The sequence below is a fragment of the Oryzias latipes genome, chromosome 24 (genome assembly GCF_002234675.1).
Source record: "Oryzias latipes chromosome 24, ASM223467v1".
Taxonomy (NCBI): Eukaryota; Metazoa; Chordata; class Actinopteri; order Beloniformes; family Adrianichthyidae; genus Oryzias; species Oryzias latipes.
In genome coordinates, this window is record NC_019882.2 from 23,256,046 (window position 1) to 23,268,193 (window position 12,148).

Genomic DNA, 12,148 nt, shown 5'->3' on the forward strand with positions numbered 1-12,148 from the left:
TGTTTAAATAATGACTTAATTGTGTGTTTATTTAAGACAATGTTGTATAGTGTAAAGTGTAAGTCGCTCCCGTTTGTGTCTATGGTCTTATCACTTAGTATATATTCCTACATGTCTCCAGGAGCAACAAAACTGCCTTTTCTCTTTGAATGCCTGTATGTAAGACAGCATCCTAATATGGTAACAAAAACAAGCATGTCTGTGCACATACAGAATTTCTTTAAGATAATGCATGTCCTAACTCCTTAACGTAACATTACTCTAATTTATACTGTTAAGAGTTTGTCTTCATGAATTTAAAAACACACTCACACAAATCTTTCTCCATGCATTCTTTTTAAAACAATCATCGCACCAAAAGAAAGTAAATATACATAAAAAAAGAAACACTGTTGCAAAGAAAATAAATCATGTCAAGAAAACAAGTGCTACAAATAAAAGCAAACTTCACATTCATCCATATAACTACTTTTACCACACTTTAGATTATTATCAGCATGATTATTAATGATAAAATACCAACAACCACAGGAATAAGCTGCTGGATGTATTTAGCTGTTATTTGTTTCCAGTTTTCGTTCCGTGCTCTCAGTAATTGTCATCAGTTGTGTTTGTCTGGGGAAGACTGTTCTGGAGTGAGTCTGTGCGGTGACACATGTAACTGATCAGTGTAATATTGGAGTAAAACTACAGAACTCATTCTCCTCTTGTCAGTGCCTTTCTGCACGTTTTTTTTTTATGTTTAGCCCAAGCTAACAATAACCTGGCATCTTCCAGTTTACCTTCAAAGCACAGCCTAAGAACCTTTCAAAATTACACATAGTGACATTTGTGACACTTTTGTTGTTTATTTTCCTATTTTAGTCCTGTTCTTTTTTTCTCCTTCTTCTCACAGCAGTGCATGGCCATAAACCATCCCTGATAAGTCACTTTCGTTGTGGCTTTTTAATTTTCAGTGCTTCATTTTATTTGGAGCTTTTCTTTTATTTGCAACATAATTTATTTCTATTTGCAGCAGTTTTCTTTATTTGTTCTTTATTTCTTCTTTATATAGTTCCTTTTTTTTCTATTAGCAGTGACTGTTTTTTTGCTGTGATGGCAGGTCTCCGCCATTAAAAAGAGTGTTTGAACCACATAAGCAAATAAACAAAAAACAGAAAACATCAGAACATTTGAAAAAGATAAAAAGAATCTACAAAAATGTAAAACATGAATAAACAAAAGACTTACAGAAAATTTACTTCAGATATTAACATCTATTCTGCACAAAGTTTTTAACAGAAAAATAAATACTATTACTTTAAAAATGACAAAATATTGACAAAAACAACAACAGAACAATTCAGGTAAGTAAAAGAAAAAGAATCCAATGTGGGAGCTGGGAGCATTTAGCTCCAGGACCCACAGCCAAACCCCCAGAGACCCACCCCGACAGAGCCCCGCTGTGCTCTGGGACGCTGACTGATGCATTAAAAGCCTTTGAATGGGACGCTCAGCATGCGGGTCAACCCTGTGACCCTGAACGCTTTAGAACCACACCTGTCAAGGACTGACTGATCCAAACATTTCATACAAATATCAACTGATCCGTGAATTTATTCACAGCTTCATTCTCTGCATTTAAAAACACAGATGTTCATATTTTCCCTATAAACTGCAAAATAGCTATTGACAAAAATGTGAAAAAATGACCAAAGATGTATGTTGAAATAAAAGCAATGCAATTATCAAAACAAATCCTAAAACAAATTTGTTTTTTGTCAGATATTAACTGACAAAGTCAGTAAATATGTTGGCAGAAAAATCAAAATTCTTTTGGTCATTCTCTAGAACATTTTTTTTTTCAAATCAAATTGACATCATTTAAGGATTTTTTTGGTTTTAGAAACTAACCTGAAGTGCTCTTTTTCTTCCGCTTCCATTACTTCGGGCTGAAACTGAACCAGGTCGAGTTCTGACGTCAGGGCCTGGCTTGAGTCCTGGGAAATACTCAGCTGGCTTTTGCTGTCATCTCCTCTGCAAACACAGGAGGATACCTGCACCTCCTATAAACTGCTGTTTTCCCACAGAACCTGCCGCTCTCAAATGTGTGTTTACAGTTTCCAGCTGGAGACTGCAGGATTATGGTAATAACAGGCTGCCTGTCCTGTCACTCAGCTGGGTGGGCGGGCTGTGGACTTTTATCAGCACATTGCAGTGGCCACTTCTTTACAACTCCACTCACCACAGCGGCTTTATCTCCAAAACCAGGAGCAGTTTGCGGCGCAGTTGATTGGGAAACCATCAGTGATCATTGCAAATGAGACTCCTCCTCCTCGCTTTTTTTTTCTTCCGCCAGGTTTTTTAAACATCCATACATAAAAGTCAAGAAGACAAAGCGAGTCTGCAGACATGATGCGAGGTAAGCGCCTGCTTTTCTACCAAACAGAGGCTTCAGGTTTGGGCGCCGCAGAGCTGACGTACCCCCACCATCAAGTCATCAGATAAGAGTGCTGCTCTGCGGCTCCTTTGGAGCAGATGACCTTCAGAGACCAGAACCTGGTTCTTAAAGGTTTGCAGGTCTTCGGATTCAAATGAAGAAAACTGTCTTCTTTTTCAGGATGCAGAATGGGATGGATCTGTTTGTACGGTTTCCAAGGAGACGGTGAGGAGACAAAAGCTGCTCCTTCATCCACATTGCCTCTCTGTTTCAGGACTCTCCTCGGGACGAGCCCCCTCTTCACGCTCAGGAGATCCACCCCCCAGGTAAGAACAGCTCAGTCTGCTGCAAGTTGGCTGCATCAAGAGAACTGAGGACCTCCTGGAAATGACTTGGGGATCTGCTGTGAACCTCTGGAATATCCTGGGGAGGGGCACTGCAGCTTCAGCATCACTGTCAGTGATCAGTTCATCAGTCTGGGGGGGCAGCCTCAGCTGTGAACCCGTCACGCTCTCCTTCATTCTCATTTCTGCTCTGGTTTCAGCTCACCGGAGCTTGAGCTAGGGAATTATCTTCTTCCAAGACTCCATCTCTACGGGGGGGGCTCAGCCATGCTGTCCGCAGACATTCAGATTCTGGCGTTTGGCCTGGCGCTGCTGGGTGTCCTCGGTGCCACGGTGGCCACTCTGATGCCCAACTGGAAGGTGAGCATGAGTATGTGGACGAGCATCATGACCCCCACCTCCCAGATGCAGGGTCTGTGGATGGACTGTGTGTGCTACAGCGCGGGGGTGTTCAGCTGCACCATGAAGAACTCACCACTGACGCTGCCCGCCTCCCTTCAGGCCACGCGGGCCGCCATGGTTCTTTGCTGCATGCTGGCCACATTCGGACTTTGCCTTGCCTCCCTTGGACTAAAATGTACCCGCTGGGGGGGCAGCTATCGAGCCAAGGGGCACACAGCCATCGCTGCCGGGGGATGTTTTGTCCTCTCCAGCCTTCTCTGCCTGGTTCCTGCATCCTGGTTCACCAACGAAGTCATCACCGCCTTCCTGACCACAGACCTGCCGGACAGCAGCAAATATCAGCCTGGGGGGGCTCTGTGCATCACATTTGTCTCTGCTGGATTTCTTTTGGCTGGAGGGGTCATTTTCTGCCTGTCCTGTCCTGGAAAAAGATCAAGGTGGCCGGACCAGGCAACCTCTTCTGACAGGAACGACCAAAGGAGGGGGCGCCTGCGAGAGAAGCAAACGAAAAATGTCAAGCTGCAGACAGACGAGCCTAACCTGGGGGAGCCAGAGCACCCGCCCCCCTGCAGACACTCTTCAGAAGACCTCAAGGACAGCTACAGTCTCCAGGAATACGTGTAACCCCCACAAGTCCGTCTGACTCTTGTAGTGATGGGGGGGGGGGGGGGGGGGGGGGGTAGTTGGAAATAACTATAGACTCAAAATAGAGAGGAGAAACTGCGGAGAAAGAAAAAATGTAGTCAGGGGGGGGGTCCCCTTAAGAAACTGTCCGCATCACTGCTGCAGCTCTGCTGAACTGAGATGCAGAGAAAATACATCCACAAACTCTGAGCCCCCCAAGCCTATGTTCATGATTTGACAGCTGGAGAGGTGGATGCCCCCCCCCCCCCCCCTTTGTTGTTTGAGGGCGGAGCCAAAGTCTCAATTATTACTGTGAACCCTGGTGTGTACACACGAATACATGCACACATGTAGGTTTCAGTCAGTACTGCTGTGTGTCGTTCATGACGTGGAGATTTAAAGGAAACGCCGTGTTTCCTTTTGGAACAGAAACCTCAAGGTTTAAAACGGCAGCATAAAGTGACGGGTCTGCTGGACTGAATAAGAGTTTCCAATAAATACAAGAACCAAATGAGTTGTGGAGTTCATTTGCACAAACTGTGCAGGTAACGCATCAAAGTGGAGCAAGAACTTGATGCTGAAGAGTACCACACTTTTAAACGCATCACAGTAGATGCTGAACTCAAGCATTTGTCTTTAATTTTTAAGATCACATGTAAAATATCACACAAATGGCTCAACTGTCACAAAGGATCAACATGCCACAGGTCGCTCCAAATTAAAAATTAAAAGCGTATTTTCTCACAGATGAATGGATAGTATTCTGCATCAGAAGTGTCACATAAAAGTGTCCAGCAGAAATGACTCATCTGCTAAGTTCAGATCAGGGACTTGAAGGTGACTACACCCAGCCCGTCTTTCAGCGGTTGGGGGAGGCGGAGGAGCAGTGCTGCGTGAAAAGAGGTAATGATGTTCTCTGCCTCCCCATTACCCCATCTCCACACATGGATGCACATGCCCCCTCCCCCAGCAGCCTGGCTCAGCGGCACAAGAGGACATGCAGTCAGTTTCAGGCTGTAACTTACTAGTTACTATGGACAGGTATGTATGTGTGTGTGGATTGGTGGTGGTGGTGGGGGGGCGTCCAGTCTGAATGAACTGTCAATCACTTCTGCCACTCTCCAGAACTGAATGCCCCCCCCCCCCCCCTCCCTTAAGGAAAACCTTAAACATCAAAAAGCAGCTTGTGTGTATGAGAAGTCAGTGCATCAGCTGCAGCCCCCACACTTCAACTCAGACCCTTCATGCTGATGAAGCACGCTGAAGAACAGGGCTGCAGTTGAGAAACACTCATTCTGCATCGGCAGAATCATTTCTGAGGTTTTCACAGCAGACGGCTTCTGCTGCTGCCGGACTCCAGAATCTCCAGGAAAACATGTTTTTGCTGAGGTCAAATCTATTCCTGCTGTTTTTCACCACACAACTATATTTTTAAAGATAGCTCAAGGTGCTTTTTGATGAAATTCTTAAACAACAGCTCTAGTTCCGTTATTCTTCATCTCTTCAGCACAGATCTGCACCGACGTAGGGTTGGGGGGGTCAGACCGAAGACTTCCTGCTTCATCTGGACAAGCTAGACACTTTCAGACTGCATGCTGGTGCTGAGCTGGCTGCGCGCTTCAGTTATAGACTGTGGATATGTGGAGTTTGATGAAGACAGGAGCTGATTGTGTCAAACATTGAGACAGCTTCGTTATTCAATTTCAGAATCGAGAGAGGTGGTGACATATCTATAGAACCTGAAGCACCTTCAAGAGCCTCACTGATCTTTATCAGAATGCAGCTGTGCTCTAAATGTCCATTCTTCGTATATTGTTCATTTCTCTGATTCCAGTGCAGAGCATTAGGAAGAAAGAACACTGGAAGGAAACTTGTTTGTAAAAGCTCTCCATGTTTTTGTTCTTTTGAAACACAGTGAACATCTGGAACAGCTGCTAGCTACAGCATTTCTGTTTGACATCTGTGAACTTATGTATTAGTTGAAAAAACCAATAAATAAAAACCAGATACTCAGTAAAAAAAAACTGGTTAAAACTTCTAAAGAGGGAAAAGAACAAAAAGCAGAGATGACGTTGACACGAGGTTCTGCTCCGTCAGCACACTGAATCACACATTTCACTTGTTGACTGTAAAAGAGAACTGGACAGAGCGAGTGTGACGTCCCTCAAAGAAAATGCCTTACTTCTGGTTCCAACGAAATGAAGCCAATTCAGTCACCATTTTTCTGCTAAATGGTTTTTACCATGTTTCAGTTTAGCTCGTGCTGGTTTGTGGCACCTTCTGTCCGTGAAACCAGGGTTCGACTCCGGGCTGCTGCCTATTCCCTTCTCTGCTCCTGTGCCGGTCCCAAGCCCAGATAAATTGAGAGGGTTGCGTCAGGAAGGGCATCCGGCGTAAAACATTGCCAGTTTAACCATGCGACTCATCCTCAAAAGAGAGGTTGTTTCGCTGTGGCGGCCCCTGATGGGAAGAGCCAAAAGAGAAAGAAGGTTTGAACCAGACTACATTTTTAGTGAGCAATGATTGGTCCTCGGTCTGAGTCCACACTCCTTCCACTGAGAATGGGCTGGAGAGAGTCAGTCAATCAAGCATTTCACAAATTCAAGGTGGGGGCCGGAAGGCACCACATGCTTTAACGAGGCATCTGACTGACCAGAAACGATCAGGAGAACATGTGAAAAAGAGATAGTACAGCAAGAATGGTCATTCTGGCAAATAGAACAAAGAGCTGTTTATTTCGCCATAGAAGTTTATAGGATCTTGGACCCAGCAGAAACTTCCTATTTGGAACGCAAGGGGGGAGGGGTTACTCAGTCCAGTTCACCAATACAGCCAATGGTAGAATCTACAATAAAGGATTCCATCTTTACACAAACTGTGCTCAAGGGTGTGCGTGTACAGACATTTAGGCAGCGGTGTAGTGTATGTGATACGCAGGTATACGCCAGATCCACAGTAGAAGTTCCACATAACCACTGAAAATGAAAGATGATATGCATCCATGATAAATGTAAATAAATATTCAAAAACATTTTTATCAGGCGCGCACAGAGCACCTCAGACTTTAGGTCCTACTAAAAGTACTTAAGGCAGAGGACACCAAAGCACAAAAGACAGTCGGCTCTACAATGGACTTCCGTTGTGGAAGTGCCATCAAGATGGCGTGTTGACTGCTGAAATCCAAGAATGTAAAGATAGAAATAAAAAACAGAAGAAGTGAAAAGTCTGAGAGAGAGAGAAACACGGAGTTAGAGAAAAGAGCGTCAGAGATGGAAAAGAAAACGTTAGAATAGGAAAGATACAAAAAGATGGAACTTGAGGTTAAATGGTGTTAAGGTGAAGACACCCCAGCGATTGTGGCAGATACCATCACAAAGATCACACCACCCTGGACACCTCGACACAGTACACCAGCTGGGCCCAATGGATGTCAACCGCCCCGTCAAATCAGCATTCAGTTCACAGAAAGGAGATCCAGAGACGAGCTGTGAGGAATGACTGAACACCATCCTGTCTGTAGAGACCTCAACATTCGGTTTGCAGAAGACCTCATCAAAGAAGACATGAACAGGCGAGTGGTTGTAAGACTGTGTTTCGTGGTCCTTGTGCTTTCATCAATGGTCAGAGAGTCACACCATTTAGTCTTGCAAGTAATTCAAGATGAATACTGTAAATTCAAGGTTTTGTTGCCTTAAAGTTTTTGATCTAACATTTTCAGCCTCATTTAAGTCTGTTAAGATTACTGTTTTGTGTCATGAAAACGTTTTTTTTTTAGTTTGTAAAGGGAAGAATGTTGATTTTGTTTTTCCACAAGAAACACTCAAAGGAAGACAATTTATTTGGTCTCAGCTATGGAGGGACAAGGTTTTTTTTCAGTCATGGCAGTCCCAGAGCTGCAGGGGTCGTTATACTTCCCAAAAACTTCCAGGGCAAAAATGTGTCCCATATAGCAGATGAACACGGTCACTGGCTGATCATCATAGCAGATATTGATCATTTTAAATTCAGCCTGGTTAACATATATGGCTACAATAATATTAAAGAGAATAAACATTTGTTAGAGCAAATTACATTACAGTTACATCAACCACTGTAAAAAAAACTGTATATTTAACAGTACAAAACCGTAAAACCATGACAGGAAAATCCAGTAAACTATAAAACTGTTTAAAACTGTTATTTTGACGTAAAGTTCCTGTTAATCAGTTCACAGGTAAAATTTGTAATTAGTACATAATTTCTTTGGAAAAATACATAATCCTACCGTAAATCACTTGGACATTGTTATTTTAACGGAAATTTTCCATAATGCGTATAACAGTCAAACACTGTTATTTTTACAAGTTTTTATTGACAAAAGCACAGGTTTTTAAGGTTAAATGTTAATGTGCAGTTACTGGGATATGTTGTGATTTTTGCAGAAATTTGAGAGTATGGTAAAATTTACAATTTATGTCCTTCTGGACTTAATAAGAACTTTTAATGCTATTATTTTTGAGAGTTCCTTACTTGGAATTCCTTTAAGTATAAAACCATAATGGCATACATGATAAATAAATAAATGGCCTACAGTTGGAATTATGAAATATACATTTATACTGCATGTTTCCAACTAAACGAAATGATCAGAATGAATGAATCTCTGACAAAGCAAACCAAATGCAGCTTCCGCTGTGTTTCTATGTTTTGCTGTCCCACATTTGTTCCATAATGAGCTTTTTCAGCAAATGAGTCTGTCTTTCAATCAAACCAGACAAGGCGGAGACACTTTTGTGATTGGCAACTCCTCTACTCAGACATTAGCAGCAGCACCCTAACTACATTGATGGAAGTTGCATATATATATATATATATATATATATATATATATATATATATATATATATATATATATATATACCTTTGAACCTGCTTATGTGCAGTTACATCTCTGAGCGGGTGTATTGTTATGCTTCTAGTTTGGTTTTCCACAAGTAAGAGAACTTTTTTTTTAATTGCTTATTCTTGATGTCAATGAGAAAATTATTTGGTTTATTGTGGAAAAATCCAAATATCTGATGTTCTTCTTCAGATATTAAATAAAACACTTAAATTGAAATCTGACGTGGACATTTTGACTTGTGCTGTATTAAATAATCTATACTTCGTGTATTAGGCTTGCAGATGAGAATGACTAAAAGTACTAATGTATGAAAAGTTTTGTAGTTTCTGATAACGGCAATTAAACTACAAAGTTGGTTAGATATTTTAATTCTATTTAAAAAAAATTCTATACATAAATAATTTGTCATTTAAGCTGCCAGGATTTTATCATAAAATTAGCATTAAGAAAAGTTAAAGTTATAGTAATTTTACAGAATTTTCTTTTATAAAATCATTTTCATTGTAACTTTTACAGGGAGAAATTTTTGTTTTTATTGACTTAGCTTTATTTTATTGTTTATTAAGGGTGAAATATTGATTTTTTTTTTCCTTTAAGTAAAAACATTTTTTTTCTAGAGTGAAATGTCAACTGTATGACAGTTTTTTTTTAGCGTGAAATCAACAACAAAAATATGTTCATGCCGTAAAAATGGAAAAATGTTTCACCGTAATTTTTACGGTACTTTTCTGGCAACCACAGCTGCCAGCGTTTTACCGTAAAAATTATGGTTTATTTTTTATTTTTCATCAAGTAAAAACATTTTTTTCTACAGTGAAATTTTGATTTTTCTTCAAGTAAAAACATTTTTTTCTACAGTGAAATATCGATTTTTCATCAAGTAAAAACATTTTTTTCTACAGTGAAATTTTGATTTTTCGTCAAGTAAAAACATTTTTTTCCACAGTGAAATATTGACTGTACGACAGTTTTTGATCGTAAAATCTACAAAAAAAATACGTTCATGCCGTAAAATGAAAAAATGTTTCACCGTAGTTTTTACGGTATTTTTCTGGCAACCACAGCTGCCAGCGTTTTACCGTAAAAACTACGTTTTTTTTTTTTACAGTGACTCAGATTAGCATATTCATCCAATAATATCACAGTGGGAGGGGACTTGAATCCAGTGCAAGATAACTGGATGCAGATTTCCCTCTAACTTTGATTCTAGTCACCCTAAAGGAACATTTAACAATTTCTGTGACGGTTAAGGCCTAACTGACACATGGAGACACTTTAATCCAGGTATAATTCAGTTCACAGTCTTCAACTCCAGTTCTACTCTAAAATCAAGAATTGATCATTGGTTAAATTCAAATCACTTGTTATGTCATGAGATTAAATGTAACACATCTGCAGCGCAGCTAACAGACAATTGTAGCGTAATTCTGTGTATTAAACCCAAAAACAGTATAAAGTATTTGAATAAATACTGGAAATTCAACTCCAGCCTTATTAAAAATATTGATTATTGCCAAGAAATTAAATCACTGATTTCAGAAATAGAGACATCTGAGGAACTTGATTCCCCATCAGAAAATTTACAGATTTTATAGCCACCTCTACAGCTCTACATTTTCAGGAATAGACTGTAACAATTATTTAAAAGAGATTGCGCAACACATCCCCAAAATAGACAACAATTTTAAACAAACGTGTGATGATCAACTTTTAATCTCTGAGCTTGATGCTGTCATTAGTCGACTCTCTCTTAATAAATCTCCTGGTTCAGATGGGTTCACATAGGGAACTTTTATAGACACTTTGGGAAGATTTCAGAAATTTACTGTAAAAAGTCCTGGAAATGTATGAGACCTGCACACTTCCAACTACAATGAAACATGAAATGAACAAGAAATTCAGACTACAAATTATTGACATACATTTTCGCTTCTCGTCTCCAGACGGAACTTTCAGAACTTATTACAGAAACACAATCTGGTTTTCTGAAGGGCCGTTCAATTCATAATAATATCAGACTGGTTATGGACATCATTGAATACTGACATCTTATAGAAGATAATGGTTTTATTCTCTTTCTGGATTTTACAAGGCCTTTGATTCAGTGGAGCATCCGTTTATGATGACAGGACTGGAGAATGTTGGGTTTGGCACTAAATTTAAGAACCTGGTCTATATCAGAATATCAACAGCTATGTTATCCTTCCTAATGGCACCACCCCAAGTTTCAAAGTTGATGTAGGAATCCCTCAAGGTTGTCCTATCTCTCCATATCTGTTCTCATTAGCTACTGAGATGTTGGCCATTTACATTAGGAATTGTTATGACATCAAAAAGTTCAATGTCTTGGGCACAGAGATCATTATTAGCCAGCTAGCAGACGACACAACACTGTCTTTAAAAGATGAGCATCAAATGACAGCAGCTATTGAAAAAGTCAAACACTTTTCCGAAACATCAGGGTTCAACTTAAATTTAAAGAAATGTGAACTATTGGCCATTCATGACACACCTTTAAAAGAAATCAATCATATCCCCATTAAGTCAGAAATGAAGTACCTGGGCATCCACATCAACAAAGACCAAAAAATAAGCCAATCGAGGAATGTGGGTGAAAAACTTGATGAATGTAAGACGAGGTTGAATACGTGGCTCCAAAGAGACACATGGCTGCTGGATCTGTCTGACAAAGATGGAGGGTTTGTACAGATTTATTTACTCATCTTACTCTAATGCCATCTCAAACAAAGTGATAATATCCATCAACCAAATGAATTTTGACTTTATTTGGAGAAACAAGCCTCATTACATGAAAAAGAACTACATGGTCGTGGTCTCAAAGTTATTGCCGGACCCTCAAGATAAACTGGTTCAAATCCTGGATCAAAAACAACCAATCCTTCTGGTTTTGTGTCCCAAATAACTTATTTAACAGATTAGGCGGGTGTAAAGTTTGTGCTTGTTAGGGATTTTGATGTTAATAAGTTCCCTATAGCATTATCAGAGTTCCACTGGAAAATATTCTATGAATATTGCATAATTTCCCGCCACACTCAAATGTTATTTGGAAAAAGAGATACATCCTCCATGGCAGAAGTGTCTGGTCTGTGACTGATCTGATGGACACAGAGGGTAAGTTATTAGATTCTGAGGAATTTGGTTTAAACCATAACTTCAATCCTCCCACCTCAGAATTCTTTAAAGTACTTCATACTCTTCCTTGAGAATTTGTATTTCTAACAAAGAACACAATGACACGTCATCATAAAACCACAATTAGCATCATTATCAATTGAAGGATGTCCTCTTATGGACAAAAAATTTAAGAATTATTTGATCAGAAATTGGTTCATTGAAAGATTATTTCTAAAAAAAGGATATAGTGCAGAAATTTGAACAAAATATTGTTACTAAATTAAGGACCAAATTCATGAAACTTCCCATTCCCAAAAAAGTTCAAAGAAACACACTTCACAA

The 12,148-nt window shown here is 39.9% G+C and overlaps 1 protein-coding gene across 3 annotated transcripts; it reads left to right on the forward strand.

Annotated features, from left to right (window-relative positions):
- Positions 1-2,069: 2,069 nt before the first annotated feature.
- Positions 2,070-4,535, forward strand: LOC101169754 (claudin-20-like). Of its 3 annotated transcripts, XM_023952880.1 has the most exons (4): positions 2,070-2,401; positions 2,694-2,745; positions 2,964-3,123; positions 3,265-4,535. In XM_023952880.1, exons 1-4 carry the CDS (start codon positions 2,392-2,394, stop codon positions 3,787-3,789), a joined length of 747 nt encoding a protein of 248 aa, XP_023808648.1. In that variant the 5' UTR covers positions 2,070-2,391; the 3' UTR covers positions 3,790-4,535. The 3 variants fall into 3 exon arrangements, with proteins under 3 accessions (XP_023808648.1, XP_020570294.1, XP_023808647.1); XM_020714635.2 differs by having other exon boundaries at positions 2,964-4,535; XM_023952879.1 differs by having other exon boundaries at positions 2,600-4,535.
- Positions 4,536-12,148: the final 7,613 nt, after the last annotated feature.

Coding starts and splice junctions, on each gene's coding strand:
- LOC101169754 (XM_020714635.2), top strand. Junction 2,746..2,963: donor TCAGGAGATCCACCCCCCAG/GTAAGAACAGCT, acceptor CTCTGGTTTCAG/CTCACCGGAGCTTGAGCTAG.